Source organism: Sinocyclocheilus rhinocerous, unplaced genomic scaffold (genome assembly GCF_001515625.1).
Source record: "Sinocyclocheilus rhinocerous isolate Xijiao unplaced genomic scaffold, SAMN03320098_v1.1 scaffold1008, whole genome shotgun sequence".
In the NCBI taxonomy this organism is placed as follows: domain Eukaryota; kingdom Metazoa; phylum Chordata; class Actinopteri; order Cypriniformes; family Cyprinidae; genus Sinocyclocheilus; species Sinocyclocheilus rhinocerous.
Window position 1 is genome coordinate 272,703 of NW_015632723.1, and position 19,541 is coordinate 292,243.

The 19,541-nt window shown below is 37.7% G+C and overlaps 1 protein-coding gene across 5 annotated transcripts in view; it reads right to left on the bottom strand.

The window, feature by feature from the left end:
• Nucleotides 1–1,158: 1,158 nt before the first annotated feature.
• LOC107742884 (CMP-N-acetylneuraminate-beta-galactosamide-alpha-2,3-sialyltransferase 2-like) overlaps nt 1,159–19,541 on the bottom strand; it is a 26,390-nt gene continuing 8,007 nt past the window's right edge. For 2 of the 5 annotated variants that reach the window (XM_016555960.1, XM_016555958.1), the window contains exons 3-8: nt 13,812–15,412; nt 11,896–12,089; nt 6,235–6,414; nt 3,776–3,821; nt 3,501–3,620; nt 1,159–2,815 (exon numbers count right to left, since the gene is read on the bottom strand). In XM_016555960.1, coding sequence (XP_016411446.1) covers nt 2,642–2,815; nt 3,501–3,620; nt 3,776–3,821; nt 6,235–6,414; nt 11,896–12,089; nt 13,812–14,372 — 1,275 coding nt within the window. In that variant the 5' untranslated portion in view covers nt 14,373–15,412 and the 3' untranslated portion in view covers nt 1,159–2,641. The other 3 variants (XM_016555962.1, XM_016555959.1, XM_016555961.1) reach the window with 3 other exon arrangements.

The following is a 19,541-nucleotide window of genomic DNA, read 5'->3' on the forward strand; positions in this document are numbered from 1 at the left end:
GTGTCCAGAAGTGAGGACAAGGCACGCAAGCATGTAACGTGTGTGCGTTTACACACTGAAATAGCTGATGTGTCTACAATTTGAAAAAGAACTATTGCACCTGAAACTAGACTAGGCTGAAGCAGAAAGCTCCGGACTTGCAAAGGGACATGGTGATGGAAAAAATATGAGATTGAAAGAAAAGAATATATTTCAGTTCAGTAGGCTATTTCATTTTATGAGAGAACGCAAAAGAACTCAAAAGCATTGAAATATAGGCTAATTTGTGTTCCCAGAGAAACTTTGCGTTAGCTAGCAAAATGTTTGTGTTCTCCCAAGAAACTTGGTTTTGCTCGCAAAACATTTGAGTTGTTTGTAAAACCGTTGCATTCCTCTGAGGAACTTTGAGTTTGGATGCAAACAACTCAAAAGTTTTGCGAGCAAAACCAAGTTTCTTGGGAGAACACATTTTGCTAGCTAACGCAAAGTTTCTTGAGGGAACAAACGTTTTGGAAGAGAACACAAAAGCGTTGAAATTTCTGTTCCCAGAGAAACTTTACGTTAGATTGCATAATGTTTGCTCTTCCCAGAGAAACTTTGCATTTCATCTCAAAACTTATGTTCGCTCATAAAACCTCCACGTTTTCCAGAGAAACTTTGAGTTCGCACACAAACAACTCAAAAGGTTTGCAAGCTAACACAAAGTTTCTTGGGGGGAGGGGAAGGCAAAGATTTTGCAAGCAATCACAAAGTTTCTCGGGGAAAACAAAATATTTACGAGCGAGAACGCAAAAGTATTGAAATATAATTTGCATTCCACAGAGAAACTTTGCGTTCGCTTGCAAAATGTTTAGCTTTCCCAGAGAAACTTTGCGTTTTCTAACAAAAATTGTGTTCGCTTGCGAAACCTTCCCGTTCTTCTTAGAGAGTTCACATACAAACAACTCATAAGTTTGCAAGCTAAGCGGAAGCGCAAATAATTAGTAAAGTAAAGCAAAGTTTCTCTGGGTAACGCATTTTGCAAGTTAACCCAAAGTTTCTCTGGGGAATGCAAATATTTTCAAAATAACGCAAAGTTTCTCAGGTGGGAATGAAAAAATTTACAAGAGAATGCATTGAAATATAATTTTACTCCCATCTGTATATTTTCCCCATCACTATCCCTTTAGCGGCTCTGTAGAAAGCAGTCAAGCGGATCTTTCTGCTTATCCTTTGTATGGTCTTCAACATTTATTATGTAATAAATTATACAAGGAAAACTACACAAATTTTACATTACATACATTCTACATAAACCTATTGTTAATGGTAAATGACTGAACAGCAGCAAAGAAGTGTCTGCCTTCAAGAAAATGCTCATCAATGAATTCCACCATAACTTCAAGATCTGTCTGTCAGCTAAATTGTATCGCAATACACCAGGCTTCATAAATGTAAGCTTATATTCGGTTTCTCACAATCTAATGCTTTTTTCTGTCATTTTCCATTATATAACACTATACGTTACATTCAAGAGTAGTGTGCTGAAGATCAACAATGAAGCTCTACCACTGTTCACAGTGCATCTCTTGAACAATCACCACACCATTATTAGCGGTGGTTTCTAAACGTACTCCTCATGTACTTAATATATTGCGTTCATGTTGGACTGCGTCAGTGGTTTCAGCTCCTGGTGTCGAGTATTGGCCCATCCTCCTCAGACCAGAGGAACGATCAGTACTCAAACGTAATTAGCAAAAATGAACAAACCAAAAAGACAAAGTTGTTCATACTGCTGTGAGCACACAGTGATTGCAAACTGTTAGCGTGATCATTTCAAACACGAACAACGAAACTAATTATCTCAAGACAAAACAAAGCTCGGTTTAACAGCAAGAACGTAACTTCCACTCAGCCACATGCGCCTGGTGACGTGAGGAGCCTAACTGCTGCGTTACAACGCTAGTGAAACGACCCGCCACTATATGTCCAAGCTTTTAATTCAATTCCACACCTGTATGACTTTTCCTTCTGTGAAGACAACGGTGCAAGACAACTTTGGACCCTATTGACCTCATTGACATAAACAGTTCCAACATTCTTCAAAATATCTTTTGTGCTTTGCAGAAGAAAGTAAATCATACAGGTTTGGAACTAGATGAGGGTGAATAAGTTACGACAATTTTCATTTTTTGGGTCAACTATCTTTAATGAATCACAGAGTACTACTACACTACTAGTACTAGGATACACTATGGTAATTGTTGGTCTCACTCATCTACGGGGCCTCGGCATGAGATAAGAGTTCCCACATCATCACTATTCAACAAAAGTCATAAATATAAGCCAAATCCATTCCCAGCACATATATCTAACATGCTGATTAGTGTTGAGATATTAGTGTTCCTTGCCAAGTCAAGTTCCTTATCCTAGTTGAGGTAGGCTTGCAAGGAAAAGCACATTAGTACATTTAGTACTAGTGTCTCCTCTCAAAACCACCACATCATGGGGATGCTGCCCAGAATCCTGTCCATTCAGGACAGCATAGACTAGTAATAAGATCATGAAAAATTACTTCTTGATCACGTTTAACAGGCACACTATGTGTGTCAAGTGGATAATGGGTGGTTTTGTTTACGGTAGTCCATCAGTTGATCCATTTCTTTGCACCTGGTGCCCAGATTCACTTTCCAGGAAAGACTGAGATCTTGCCAGCCTTGGTCAGCTTGTCAATGATCTGGGCCTCATAGTCTGCATCATGGACACCTGTTTTACGAAACTCTCCAGAATAGCGGTTCTGCTCCCAATAGTGGTGCCAATTTCCCCTGCTGTCTGCCCCAAAACCAAATACATTCACCTATGACACAGAAACGAATTCAGTGTCAATATCAGAGCTTTGAAATGTAAATCAAATGTAACATTTAAAATGATTTGTTTCTTAATTTTTGTACATATAAAAAGCTAAAACAAACAAAAGCTATACACACATATTCTTTATATATTATCTATAATATAAATGTAAGTAGTTCACACTAAAGTTCAAAAGATTTGGGTCAGTAAGTTTTGTTTTTTTTTGAAAGAAATTAATACTTTTATTTAGCAAGGACACATTAAATTGATCGGAAGTGAGAGTAAAGACTTCTACATTGTTACTAAATATTTTTATTTCAAATAGCTGTTCTTTTGAACTTTCTATTCATTAAAAAAATTGTGAAGAAAAATGTATCACAGTTTTGAACTTTGATAATAAGCAACGTTTCTTGAGCACCAAATCATCGTATTAGAATGATTTCTGAAGGATCATATAACACTGAAGACCGAAGTAATAACTGCTGAAAATTCAGCTGTGCCACTGCCATCACAGAATTCGATTACTTTTTAAAATACATTGCACTGCTATATTATATAATATTCTAAATTTCAGTATGATACGATAGCACATTTCAAGAAAACTAGATTTTGGGACATCAATTTACAAACATCATGTATGAATTGTATGCATTATTATATACCCTATTATATTATATTCCCTAAAGTCTTACCTCATCACATACGTGTAGAGCGAAGAACAGCACAAGCATGCCAGTGGAGGGATAGCGGCCATGATGACGTGTCCAGCGGTCATGGATGTATTTAAAGAAAGCTGGGTTGAAGATCTGAACCTACAGGACATTATTTGATACGTATGCAGATTTATAGCAGCACAGAGAAAACAGAGCCTGAATGGGAGACTGATAGTGTTCTATTGTTCAGGGACTAAAGAGTGTCTTAATTCAGAGAATATAAATCTGTGAGAGGCAGGATGGGAATATATTACCTTGTCTTTATCCACACGCAGAAACTGCTTCACTGGAGCGTAAGTGCTGAGAGAGAGAACGATTTGGAAAGAAAAAGTTATAAGTCTTCCCACTTCTGGCATCTCTTCATCTTTTCATTAAAAAACAGTGAGTTGAACTGCTGCTAACTTTCTGGTGTTTTTCAGTGAAGTAGAGAATGTTGATGAAGCTCGGTGATGTGTGGCGGTGTGTGTGATTTGAATGATGCATTTCTGGGTACAGAACACTGACTGCAGTGTGCTCACAGACCGAATATATGAATGTCTCATTGGCCACACTGCAGCTACTACAGCTATGACTCAAAATTCAGGTACTGACAACCACATTTTTATTAAATCCACATAGTGACTGAAAACTGAAATGAACAACTAATTTATTGATGTGATGTCACAAGATTTTTTTTTATCATGGGGGTACTATTTTAAACGTATAGTACCTCACACACCCAAATCTGAAGCATGTTCATCAAATGAACGTTCAAAATAAACCAAAAAATGAGAAATCCTGCGCACCACTCAAACTTGCTTAGTAACAAAATAACTTAAATATGAAACATTTTACTCAACAGACATTCCTGTTGCATATTAAAGTTATTTACTAAGCAAGTTCAATTGGTGTGCGGGATTTCTAATTTTTTAGTTTATCATGTTAGAGTGATTGTGGTTAAAAAGAAATAATTTAAAAGAAGAAAATTTTATAAAAGAAAATATTGAATAAAAAAAATACATATTTAAAATAAAGATTTAAATAAATTAAAAATACAAATCAATTAAAGATTTCGACAACCAAATTAAACACTTTTAGTTAAACTTATAGTCTGAAAAAAAATTGTTTTTTTTAGAGAGACAAAACGATTGAATGTGGTTTAAAAAAAATAATAAAAGAAAAAATTTAATTCAGGATTTTGACAAAACTTTCATTAAAGCTACAGTGTCTGAAAACTGAACTGAATAGTTAATTCGTCAAAAACAAAAAGTGGATCCCATTGCAAAAAACAGACAGGGTTACATATTAAAAAACACCAAAGCGTATCAGCCCAAGCAGGCCTTCATCAGGGTGTTGATAAGGCTTTTTACTTTGCTTGCTATGCGAGTGCTTGGATGTGGATTTTTCTTGGGCTTGGGCTGATACGTGTTGGTGTTTTTTAATATGTAACCCTGTCTTATAATTAAAGGCTTTTTACTTTGCTTGCTATGCGAGTGCCTGAATGTGGATTTTTCTGTTTTTTGCAATGGGATCCACTTTTTGTTTTTGACAATTTGTTCCCTCTCTGCTTGTCTTGCTTGATGCGCCCTTGGTCAAGATTTTTTTCTCTGAATAGTTAATTTAGTGAAGGGATGTCACATTCTTATGACTTTATTTTACCATGTTAGAGTGACATAATATGACATGAGATTGTGGTTAAAATAAATAAAAAGAAAAATATTTAAATAAAAATAATAAAAAATATAAATGATTTAAATTAAAGGGGTCATATGATGCGATTTCAAGTTTTCCTTTCTCTTTGGAGTGTTACAAGCTGTTCGTGAATAGATAAGATCCCTGAAGTTGCAAAGACTAAAGTCTCAAACCCAAAGAGACATTCTTTATAAAAGTTAAGACTGGTCCACGCCCCCACATATCTACATCACGATGTGGGAAGATTTTAAAAAAAACATAACAATCGCCCAAATGTTCACGCACGCTGTGTGTTTCGTTGCAAAAGCGAAAAAAACTTTGTTTGGCCTTCCAAAAGAGGACACGACTAGAGATCAGTGATTAAGTTGCATTTACAACACTGTTCCAGAACAGTTCAACCCAAATATTCAGATGTGTGCAGCGGATGCTACAAATGCCTAGTTTGTAATGGGTTTTATTGGTTTTGTCTCGTTGCGCCGGTGTTCTGACGATTTGTGCTACCCTGTCAGATTATACCTCCCATTAAAACAGATGGTAGCATATTTCGGAAGCAAAATCCTTTATTAACATGTACACCTACCCCAACCCTAAACCTACCCTTACAGTAGGATAATTACAGTGTTGGTAGCATAATCTGATAGGTAGCATTATTTGTTAGAACACCGGGACACGGCATCACAGTATGGTAAGGAGCGTAACATTTCAGTCACATGCTTGAGGAATTCGGCCAATCACAATGCACTGGATAGCTGGCCAATCAGAGCACACCTCACTTTTCAGACCGATGAGCTTTGTAAAAATCGACGCGTTTCAGAAAGGCGAGGCATAGAAGAGAAACAATAATGTACATTATGTGGAAAATAATGTGTGTTTTTTTTACCTTAAACCGCATAAACGCATTTCATTACACCAAATACACAAAATAATGTTCTTTTTAGCAACATCATATGACCCCTTTAAAACATAATATAAAATAATAAAATAAAAAATAGTGCAGCTATCTTTTTTCCTAAAATCCTTGTGTCTGCATTATTGTTCTCACAAGCGGATCTGGCCGGTGGAGAGGGCACTGGTGATCCACAACAAGTCGAGAGTCTTGAAGGGCACCAGCACAAAGCTAACGTTGGCCGCCAGGTTTTTGGCACTTTCTGGGTACATGAAGTGGTGTGTGGTACGGCTGCCGGCATCCTCTTTGTACCCTACAGTGGGAGCCAGGTTCATCCTGGAACACACAGACCCAATTGAATTGGACCGTGAAAACGCTCCCTCACTTTTGCTCAAACAAGCCCTATTACTTTAGCATTTCATTATTTTCCCCATGACGGAGTACAGAGAACAAACAGAAAGTGCACCTAGGTTGACAGCCAGCAGCAAAAAAAAAGCAGACAGAGAGGCATCACCATTCATTGTAATTGTACAGAAAATAATAACCAGGGAATTATTCAAAATGCTCCTTTTTGTTCCACAGAAAAACATTGTAAGGGTTTGGAATGACATGAGGATGTATAAAATGACACAATTTTCATTTTGGGGTGACTTATTCCTGTAAGAGAGACAGACTGCAAGAGACAAGCAAGATGATGGAAAGAGGGTGTGGATCAGACAGGAACGCAGACAGCGTCGGTGTCTATTCAGGAGACACGTCTGTTTCCCCGATGGATGTCAGAGCTTCTATTTCACAGCTCATGTCCTCTCAACAAAATGCTCCGATTAGAAAACAAAAATCCTGCCTCCCTTTCTCATTCAATCTGTATTCTACATGTATTCACTGAAATTCAGAGAACTGCCTTACATCACCAAGGTTTTGCAAACACATAGAATCTCAAGCTTGTATCCAGGCACCAGGATTTAAAAAGCTTTAGATGCAATAGTCCTAGAGATTTTAATGCAAAACAAATATCACGTCATCTCTCTCTCTCTCGCTTTCTTTATCTTCTTAAGACTAAAAGCTTTTCTCAAAGTGAGTGAGATGTTTTACCAATCAAATCTCAAGCATTTTTCTTCTTATATCATCAATCTCTAATAAACAAAAGGCCAAAGAGCAAGACTTAAACTGGAAACCACAATACTCATTTAAAATTAAGATTTTTTTTTTGGTGGAAGTGCAAGAAAGGTTTGTTATTCTACAGCTCTGTTGTAGTGTTTAGTAGTAATACAGTTGGTACTTAGCACTGGTTTTCACAAATTAATTCAAAGTAAACAATAAATGAATGAATAAATTCTCACCAAAAATTCACACCAGTATGTAATGTCAAGATAGCTGCCAAGAGCAGAGGTGGCTCCACACCCGCTCTTTTGTATCAGCTTTTCTTGCGAATTCTGGTTGGATTGGTCTACATTCTTCAACAGTTTTATTCCAGTAGGAAAAAAAATCAACATTAATAGAAAAACTCAGGATTACCAGCTTTAAACCACAACATGGTAGTAACAAGATATGACTGCACATGGCTGATCTACAAAACTACAGATATATTGATCTTTAAAGATTTAAGGAATAAAGTGGTTAGTGAACTGAGAAAAGCAAAGTCATCTTATTTCATGCAGTTGTTTGTTGACTCACAGGGCAATAGCTCGCTTTTTTGGAAACATATGAATAAATTATATAAGTATGTCAATATGCCATTGTTTGATTGTTTAGGTACAACATATACTCGCATAGTTATCTATATATACACATATGTAATTGTACTTGTTTTGTTCCTTGTGATGACTGTGTTTGTTTTTTATTTGGATGTTTTGATTTTATGTAAAAGCTTAACCAGGGACGAGGGCTGCAAACTAGCTTTATGCTAAATGTCCTATATACACAGCATCAGTTGTCTTTATGTAACAATTTGGAAACTTTTGAATAAATTAACCACAAATTCAGTCAAAGTAAGGACATTACATAAAACTGAATATAAATGAAAAGTACTGATGCTTTGGAAATTGCAAAAATGAATTTAATACCTTTTTTTTTTTAAATCAGTAGAAGAACTTGCAGCAAATTTCAATTCTGTTTATCACATGATGTAGTAAGAAATTCATCTTCATCTTTTTATATTTCACAGGTTGATCAAGATAAAATCGGTAAAATTATTAATCAATTAAACCGTTCAAAAGCTAAAGATATATTTGGTTTAGATGCTTCTCTTATTAAAAACGGTGCAACTCTGGTAAGGCCAATAGCTCATTTGCTAATTTTATCTATTAAAACTGGTGAGTTTCCACAAAATTTTAAAACAGCTGTGGTGACCAAAGTTTTTAAGTCTGGAGAGACTGATGAGGTGTGTAATTATAGACCCATCTTAATTATTCCAGTAATTTCCAAAGTCATAGAAAAGTTAAACAATTAATGGCTGAAAAATTAATGAATTACTTTGGGATTTTGGCCAAAGTATTCAACAGAATTGGCTACATGTCATTTTATAGATACCATAAAAAGTAGTTGTGGTGTGAAGTCATCACTTCGAAAATGCAAACTAGGTATACCACAAGCCTCAATAGTGGGTCCTTTGCTTTTTTTTGTTTATATATAAATGATTTACTTGAAAGTTGCAAGGAGGTTGGTTGTCAAATGTATGCAGATGACACAAATATTTATATAACAGCAGAAACTTCTCATCTGGCTCCAGAATTGTTAACCAGGCAACTGGTCAGTGTTTCCCAGTGGCTGCAGGATAACTGTTTAACTTTAAATTACAACAAAACAGTTTCAATGTGTTTTTCACTAAGGAGCAAAGCGCTGGATGTATTTATTTGACCAAAAGGAAATCAAGGAAGTGAGTGAATTTAAATATTTAGGTGTCATTGTAGACTCCAAGCTTAAAGGGATAGATCACCCAAAAATGAAAATTCTGTCATTAATTACTCACCCTCATGTCGTTCAAAACCCGTAAGACCTCCGTTCATCTTCGGAAGACAAATTATGATATTTTTGATTATATCTGACAGCTCTCTGACCCTCCCATAGACAGCAAGGGTGCTTACACGATCAATGTCCAGAAACGTTGCAAGGAGATCGGTAAAATAATCCATGTGACATCAGGGGTTCAACCGTAATATCATGAAGCTACGAGAATACTTTTTGTGCGCAAAAGAAAAAAAAAGACTTTATTCAACAATTCGTCTCCTCTGCGTCACCCTAGCACCATTTTGGAGAGTATCCACTGAACACAAACCGCGTATGTTGTTCTGTGTCAGCCACACCACACGGTTGTTTGTGCTTTGATTTGAACGAAAACAACGTATCCGTGCGAATTGTTGAATAAAGTCTTTTTTTTTTTCTTCTTTTGCACACAAAAAGTATTCTCGTAGCTTTGTAATATTACGGTTGACCTCCTGATGTCACATGGATTATTTTACCGATCTCCTTGCTACGTTTCTGGACGTTGATCGTGGTAGTACCCTTGCTGTCTATGGGAGGGTCAGAGAGCTGTCAGAATGCATCAAAAATATCTTAATTTGTGTTCCGAAGATGAACGGAGGTCTTACGGGTTTGGAACGACATAAGGGTGAGTAATAAATTACAAAATTTTCATTTTTGGGTGAACTAACCCTTTAAGTTTGATGCCCATATTAAGAACATGTCTAAGACTATTAAGACAAATTCAAACAGTTTTCATATGATAAGACCATGTATATCTCTTAAAGCAGGTCAAATGTTTATGCATACTATGATATTTTCACATGTGACCTATTGTGCGATAACTTGGGGTCAGGCTTCCCAATCAGTTGTTAAGCCTGTAATGTCATTATACAAACAAACTTTAAAAGTAATGGATCAGAAACCAATGAAATGGCATCATTGTCAAATTCTTCAAAAGTATTATTTGTTAAGTTTTGATAAAGTTTTCATTTATAAAAACAGTATTTAAGTTTATATGAGCTTGCCCCTGATGTAATCTGTTAGCTGATACAAAAATACATTAGTGATGGGGCAAAGACCAGAGGGGCAGTAAGTGGGAATTGTAGAGTTTGGAGATACAGAACTACTGAGGGTCAATCATCCTTTTCAGTGAAAGGTTCACATCTATGGAACACCATGCCTGTAGATTTAAAGTTGCAATCAGAACTCACAGTTTTCGCTACAAAGCTGAAACAATGGCTGAAGTCTCTACAGCGATGTGAACATTGAGTACCTCAGGCTTATTCAGGCTGGTTAAGCTTACATTTTCTTTCGGTATGCATGATAATTTACATTTTATGCTTGTGACTTTGTATAAAGTTACATATGTGTTTAGGTATGTCAATATGCCATTGTTTGATTGTTTAGGTACAACATATACTCACATAGGTATCTATATATACACATGTGTAATTGTACTTGTTTTGTTCCTTGTGATGATTCTGTTTGTTTTTTATTTGGATGTTTTGATTTTATGTAAAAGCTTAACCAGGGACGAGGGCTGCAAACTAGCTTTATGCTACATGTCCTATATACACAGCATCGGTTGTCGTTATGTAACAATGCCTAGTGTATTGCCCCTGTTAAATAAACAAACAAATAAAATACAAAAATACAGAAGTATATACACATGAAATGCAGTTGGTATGCTACAAGGATGCTAACAGATTTCAAACAAAGTACTGTTTACTTTAATAAAAATGTTTCAGCCAATGGAAACTTATGAGCCAATAAACAGCAACAGCAAACTAATTTGACTGAGGCAGGAAGCTCAAACCATCTCTTAAACGGTGTCAAAATGAAAGCAGACAGCAGTTAAACAAATAAAGAGACGAGGAGACAGCTGCTGTGGGGCAGAAGAAAGAAATGGATACAGCGGAGGACGGGATTAATTTAAGATTTCAGAGCTGAATCAATAAAGACTTGACTGAAATAGCACCTCAATTTATACCTCCGTCTCTTTCAGCCGCTCCGACTCTCTGATCTCTACTAAACATACACTGTTCTTCAACGTCTCCCCCAGGCTATTATTTTACTCTTTTCTTTAAGCAGCAATATGCACATTCTGCCCTTTTCCACGTTCATTCAACTGAAATCTGCAATTGCAAATGTCAATCCACCATATCTGACTGTGATCAGTGTCCCAGAAAACAGAGCTATTATTGCACACTAAAACTAAGACAAATACTGCTAAACACACACACACACACACACACACATTTTCATAAGCTCTAAAATAAATAAAACTATAAATATATTGATATGGATAAATGTGGCTTTTATCAAAGATCTTCCTTTTTTAAGAGCGCTAGCTGTTCTGTTGGTTGCTTAATTGATTCCTTAAAAAGAAGTTTTTGTTTTCAGTGTTAAATTACTACTTTTAATAAATCTCCTATAGCAGCTAGTAATCTATTTCAAGGTTTATGTACCCTAAAAAAATTAAACAATGTGGATATATGCTTTTGAAATATATTTTTTATTAGTTTGAGTATCCTACCAGTCTAAAGTCAGAAAAGTACAGAAGTAGAGAAATTACATACTAAAACTAAACTAAAAAAAACACTGCAGAAAAAACATAACTTGTGAAAAACACATAACTAAATAATAGTGTTCAAATTGAAAACAACTTTGAAAATGCAAAACTATCATAACCTAGCCAGACAAACTCATTCTGAATTCAACTGAATTTGTATGTCTTATTTTTTAGTTTCAAAAGAATACCAAATCATTTTCATAATCTTAGATATGTAGTTAAAAATCGTTTGAAAGACTGTTTTCTTTCCATACTTCGTTTCACAGTGGCATTTCAAGACTCACCTCATGATGAAGTCGTGGCCATCAATCACTGGACCGTAACCTGCCGCCCGAAGGTTGCCCGAATTTCCCACCACGGCACAGCGCAGACAGCGGGCAGGGTCCCACGTACCATATGGGGAATGGCCTGGAATGACCTGGAACAGCCTTTGTAGAACTTGCTGGATGTTGTGGGGTTTGAATTGAGGCTGCAACATCTGTACAAAGCCCAGAGGGAAGAGAAGAGAGGGAGGAAGAAAGGGAAAGAAAGAAAACTAACATAAGGTTGGGCAGTTATCTTTTAACTTCACACCATCTGCACACCTGCCTTTGCACACATGCATACTAAAATAAACATCCAGGCAGCCAATTAGCCGCTGAAGTCCTCTGCTGTGATGAATAGAAAAAAAAAAAAAAGATCCATCAAAAACACGTTCTGAAAACCAAGACCAGACCTAAAATCTTTCCTTTTGTATTTTACTGACATCCCTCCATGATATGGCTTCCTTCCAGCCAACCCAGTTCTCTATCTTTCCCTGTTTCCTCTCCTCATGGTCCCTGCTGCTGAGTTTACCAGGTCTCCATAATTCTTGGCAGATGTTTTCTGGGTACAGATGCCAGCCACTGATTTTGCTCTGTGCCCATTCAAAAAACAGGAGCCATTGTGTTTAATACAAGACTCTTTCATCAACAGAAAGCTACCATTAGAGGTTTAGTATCAGAAAGATTCGTTTATTTATTTTTTAAGATTTCTATACTTTTATTCAGCAGGAGTACTCTAAAGTGATCACAAGATTTTCACATTTCTATTTCAAATAAATGCGGTTCTATTAACATTTCTATTCATCAATGAATCCTTAAAAAAAAAAAATCAAGTTTTTTTCCATAAATATTAAGAACAACTGTAAAACATTGATAATGAAGAATCAAAAATAAAAATATGATGATTTTTAATGGAGTTTTGATAAAATAAACACAGCCTTCATTCAAAAACATTTTTAAAAAAATTACCAACCCCTCTTGAACAGTAGTGTGCATATTCATGTAAGTTATACAGTATGTGCATCTTTATCTGTATAGCAGTTTTGTGCAACAATCAGAATTTAAATTCCTGACTTGATTGAATTTAAATTTGATTTGAACTTGTTACAGCCCACATGACGCTGAATTAGAATTTGAATAAAAGGAAGAGAAATTTAATTCATTGATTGATTCAAAAATTTCACACAGAGGAATTTCATCAGTTCAACCTAAGTTTCATAACAAAACAAATTACATAATTCGTTTTGAGTAATTATGCCTATTAAACTCTGAAATGAATGTCCAATAAGTCCAACACTGCCAAAACAATTAACAATCACTCTTTTCTTTTCTTTTTTTTTTGACCAGTAATAAACCACCTAAGCAACCACCTAGACCACCCCAGCATTCTAACAGCACCACTTACATTTTCTGAAGAAAATGTAAAATTCAGCAGTTTCCGCAAGTGCAAGCATGTTCCTAACCTTCATCCCAAAATCTTACTGCTTCTTTGGCTTAATGCAGTCCGGCACCCACCCTGCTTTTAATTCACTCTGAGCAAGTATTACGGACTTACACTTTTCAGCTGACACACTTTTTTCAGACATTACTCATGTTCTTTTAAATGAAAATGTCCTCTTTGCTTCCTGTCGTTTAAACATGATGCATAAGCACAATTGCCGATCGCTAACCTCTCTCATTTAAAGGAGAGAAGCACAACAAAATTAGGTCTCTTTTAATTAAGGACAGTGTGAGTTCACATGCAACAATTTTGTAGCCATTTCATTTTGTTTTTTCATTTAGTTAATGCATGAGGCCAAAAGCATTTCACAAAATCGAACCACAACAAAGTCTAACCACATCAACTGAAAGGGTTTCTTAAGCTAAAAGCAGAAGAGAGTAACCATAAGATCACTTACCACCCACCAGTAGTACACGTCTGAAGGCAGCTGGATGTTGTCCCGAATCCACACAGGCGAGATGTCCGGGTCATAGTTCTCGTCGAACCAGTCAGAAATGCCTGGGTCGCCCACGCACTGAGAGCAGGCACATGTCTTCTGCTGAGAGCTCTCAGCCGGGATGACCAGGTGGGAACTGGCGTAGCTGGGCACTAGCTTAACTCTGCGTGACTCTTCCCATCCCGGGGGTTCCAAGTAAGGCAAGCCGGCTCCTCCTCTCAGCGTGAAGGAGAAGAAGAGTGAGGTGAGGAACAGGAGGGCAAGGGATCCCAAGACCACGCAAAAGCGAAGGGAGCATCGTTTACCCCCGCGTTCTCCTGCCACTGCAGGTCCGACTCCGGCGGGCACCCAGGGTCTCAGCTCGCCCGTCCTCTGAGCCCGAGCCCATGCGGCCCAACCCCAACCCCATCCCAAGCTGAAGTGTCCCTCTCGGTGCGGAGGCACAGATGGCATGTGCCCGCCCCACTCCCATGAACCGGCCCCTGCCACCGTGCCCAAACTGGACTCAGTACTACTCGGCATACTGAGCTACAGGTTTTAAACCCAAAAGTGTGTGAATCTCACAAAACTGCACCTGTGAACTGCCACTGCTGATCTCCAGTCTGTCAGTCTTCTCTTTTAATGTGTCACCACTGCTGTGGCGCCTTTTTAGCGCTCTTTATTTTCGCTCTCTTCCCCCTACACTATGTGATCTCCTCCAGCTCTCTCTCTCTCACGCTTTTCAACTGTCTATACTGCCACGGTTCAAACACACACCAGTCTTTCACCTCTAAAAAACAGTCTGCTTGTAGGCGTGTGTGTGATCGACTCTATTCGCCCTGCAGTGACAGTTGGAGGAATAGTCCCCTCTGTGGTTTTGACATCTCAGTGCCAGACAAGCTAGGCTGTCATCCGTGTCTGTTCTATTACAGTCCTCTATGAGTCCAAGTTTGTCACTCTAATCCGGTTTGTTTGCGCCCGTACGCTCCGTCTAGCAAGCCACCATGTCGAACTTCGCAGCCAGAGGTGGAAAAGGGTGGAGTTTTCTCACAGACTTGTAATGAAGCTCTTTTGCAAACATCTTGAATAGTTTTACATTCTACAACACTCTCAAAACTCTTTCCATCTCATTCATTCGGCAGTAGTTACTTTAAATGCACAGACATGCCACCATGCTAGTTCCTTGATCTTTACGGTGTCTTCAATGAAAGTAGCTTGAAGATTCATCCGATTTTCTTCTAACACTGCATCTGTCTAACAGCTAGTGGAGTATGTGATCAGCCGAGTGCTTGTAAATGTGTTGCGTCGCAGGACTCGCTTGCCAATTTCACAGTAACAGCTCTTAACAGAATTGGTGAGGTGGAGAACACGGATTTCAACAAGGCAATGTAGCCTGACCTGCTGTTGTCCTGTAATCTCCAAATCTATAATCTCTGGGATGCTGCTGGCCCACCTGTGTGAGCTCTCTTTCTCTCTGCCAGAGAAAACCCGTCAGTCTGAGAGGGTGCTGTGCATCAGGATGGTAGTGAAATCCAGCTGCTGGTGTCTACAGCTGCTCTTCTTGATTCAGGCAACCTTCCAAACTAAAAACAGACAGACAAATGTAAAATTATGTATCTTTCCCACTTTTTTTTTTTTAGCATGCACAAATTCTAAGACAGATTAACATAGATTTTCAGAGAACTGGCAAAAATAAATAAATAAAATTTAAAAAAGCACAGAATATTGGCATGCATGATTAACAACAAATATTTCACACTGCTATATGCCAAAATGTGTTTCGCTCCAGAAAATTTTCCACATTTAATACAAATTACATCAATATGACTTTGAAATGTACACAGAAAAATAAAGTACTTTTTTTTTTAAGGTTTAAAGTTGAAAAAGTTTTTAGAAAGGTTTAATTTATGTTATGGTGTTTCGCTGTACCACAACAACAAATGTACAGAGGAGCCCTAAAGTCTGAGACACTCTGAAAGGATTTTGAAAAACTTTAGGAAAACCAAGGAAAACGTTATGAAAAAATTATATGAAACTCAAAATTATATAAGTTTCTGCATGGTTTTTAGATCACCAATCAAACAAGCAATACTGACACTGACCATGTGAACTTTGTACAAAACAGCAAATTTCAATGTTTCCCTTGAAGAACTGTTATTAAAGCAAAGGGGAGAAAAAACAAAATACTAAGAAATTTTGCCATTATCAATTCATGTTAATTTTTCAATCAAATTTTATCCCGATAATATAATTAGCAAAAAATACAAATAAATAAACCAAACTAGAAAAGAACATGCATGCGTTTCAACTAGTGGTCTCAGACTTTTGAATGCCAAAATAGGTATAGTGTATGACAAACAAAAAAAGAAAGAAAAGAAGCATAGCTATGTAAATAAGCATGTAAACATCACTAGCTTCTGCTCTTATACTTGTCAATTCTTTTCTGTTTGTAACATTTGCAGTATACTTGCAAATTACTTATAGTTTCTCCCTCCAACTCATACTTTATTTTCCAGTCCTTTTTTCCCCTACTCTATATCGGAAAGATATCAGCGAAGATGTTAAAATTAAAAGCCGTTCACTGACTTTTCACTGATAGCCTATCTGTCCCTCACACATTTTGTGAGGGACCACAGTTGAAGCGTTTCTATCTTTACGTCTCTCTTGTGACCCCCGATTTCTGTTGGACATTCTCTGTAAAGCATCTGCTGAGATAAATGACCAGACCTCAATATGTGGAGCACACACACCAGTTCAGGCACCTTGGAAAAACACGAACTTCACAGCCTTCACATAATAACTATATGAAACTCAAAATTATATAAGTTTCTGCATGATTTTTAGATCACCAATCAAACAAGCAATACTGACACTGACCATGTGAACTCCTTTGTACAAAACAGCAAATTTCAATGTTTCCCTTGAAGAACTGTTATTAAAGCAAAGGGGAGAAAAAACAAAATACTAAGAAATTTTGCCATTATCAATTCATGTTAATTTTTCAATCAAATTTTATCCCGATAATATAATTAGCAAAAAATACAAATAAATAAACCAAACTAGAAAAGAACATGCATGCGTTTCAACTAGTGGTCTCAGACTTTTGAATGCCAAAATAGGTATAGTGTATGACAAACAAAAAAAGAAAGAAAAGAAGCATAGCTATGTAAATAAGCATGTAAACATCACTAGCTTCTGCTCTTATACTTGTCAATTCTTTTCTGTTTGTAACATTTGCAGTATACTTGCAAATTACTTATAGTTTCTCCCTCCAACTCATACTTTATTTTCCAGTCCTTTTTTCCCCTACTCTATATCGGAAAGATATCAGCGAAGATGTTAAAATTAAAAGCCGTTCACTGACTTTTCACTGATAGCCTATCTGTCCCTCACACATTTTGTGAGGGACCACAGTTGAAGCGTTTCTATCTTTACGTCTCTCTTGTGACCCCCGATTTCTGTTGGACATTCTCTGTAAAGCATCTGCTGAGATAAATGACCAGACCTCAATATGTGGAGCACACACACCAGTTCAGGCACCTTGGAAAAACACGAACTTCACAGCCTTCACATAATAACACCAACCAATTTGTTCATGCTTCATTTGAAGTAACATTCATTTGAATGCATGTTTGAAAGAAACGCTCAGAGGTATAATCTCTGACAGCAAAGCACTAATGTTTTAAACATCAGCTTGATGCCAACAGTTCAATCGCGGGTTTAGAAGAGGTTATCGACATATCAAACAAACAGGTGGCTCGTGCTGCTTTCACTGTGGTCGCAGATTAAATCACGCGATTGTGATTGCATGCGTGGGCGAGCCGCTCGAGAATACATAATACTCTCCCCTTCCATTCCAATTAGAAAAATTAAAGATTTCATTTTCTCCGGCAGGAGTAAATGCCTACTTCTTTGATTGAGACGTTCTCATACTTAAACACGCTACTTCTTTTAAAACGCCCACAGTTCGAAGAGAGAAACCGCGAAAGAGGCTGCAGGCAGAGTTTGATAGAGTTTACTTCTGCAGCACCGATCGCGCTGCTGATTGTTTCTCTTACCAGTAGTGACGTAATGGACGTAAACTGGAGCGCGATCGAAATTAAAAGCGTGAATTTACGGAGCCCCCAAAACAGTGTTGCCAATTTAGCTACTTTGTAGCTAGATTTAGCGACTTCCCCGCCCCTTTTGAGACTTTTTTCAAAAGTGTAGGGACAAATATAGCAACTTCTTGGACAAACCTTATCTAAGTTCTCATCTTGCCCACTGATCTACGTTCATCTTTATATAGATCAGTGAATTTGCCGTTGTGATGTCATCTAGTGACATTTAGCTACCAGTTTTAGCTACTTTCAATTGAAAGCAGTTGGCAACACTGCCCCAAAGGGGAAAAATACGGGGTGAGAGATTTTATTTGATTTTTTCAAGTCTTATGCGTTCGCTCGCAAAACTTTTGCTTTCTCTAGCAAAGACATTTGCGTTCGCTCGCAAAACTAGTTGAGTTCGGACAAATACTTTTAATTCACAGCTTGCAGTGGTTCATACAGCTCCGTACGTTCACAATGGAGCGGTTAATAGAGTTTTATTTTGAACTTGTATAAAGAAATACAATCAGTGCTTAGTTCAAGGCACCGTTTTGGGACATTCTAAAACGCTTAATGTGATTTAGTGTACTAAACCAGTGACATTGGAAGACCAAATTCAGTAGGCCTACACACCTTATTAATAAAGCATACTATTTACAGACAAGCAGAATAGCCCAAAATATGTATGTAACGCGCTAAATGTCACGTTAAGCGTTTTCTCCTTCATAGAAAGAAAATGCTAATTAATGGACTAAGACAGTGGCAGGCCTATAAAAAGACAGAATTCGGTATACAGTTTATTAATAAAATATACTAGATACAGGCAGGGCCGTCCTTAGGGGGGTGCAACTGGTGCGGCCACACCGTGCCCCGCGGCGAACGGACCGAGGGGGGCCCCGGTCCATATCTTGCATCATGCCCCGCGTGAGCTAAGGACAGCCCTGCATACAGGAAAGCAGATAAGCCTAGAACAGGGGTGGCGAACGTCGGTCCTGGAGAGCCGCAGCCCTGCAGAGTTTTGCTTCAACCCTAATCAAACACACCTGAACAAGCTAATCAAGGTCTGAACAGTTACTAGGAAGCTACAGGCAGGTGAGTTTTAATTAGGGTTGGAGCTGAACTCTGCAGGGCTGCGACTCTCCAGGACCGGAGTTCGCCACCGCTGGCCTAGAATATGAACAGAAAGCACTAAATTGCACTTTAAGCGTTTTCCTTCCAGAAGCAATTATAAAGAAAATGCTTAACGAAAACAGTAATTAAAAAAAACACCAAATATGCTATAGAAATTATTAAAAATATATACTGTGTACAAGCAAGCAGATTGTAAACATGCTGAATTGCACAATAAGCGTTTTCTCCCAAATAGAAAACTGTGCTTAACATAGCTTAATAAGACATAATATATAAAAAGCCCAAATTTTAAGCCCTATGTATAGTTCAGGGGTGGCGAACGTCGATCCTGGAGAGCCGCAGCCCTGCAGAGTTTTGCTTCAACCCTAATTAAAACTCACCTGCCTGTAGCTTTCTAGCAACCCTTCAGACCTTGATTAGCTTGTTCAGGTGTGTTTGATTAAGGTTGAAGCAAAACTCTGCAGGGCTGCGGCTCTCCAGGACCGACGTTCGCCACCCC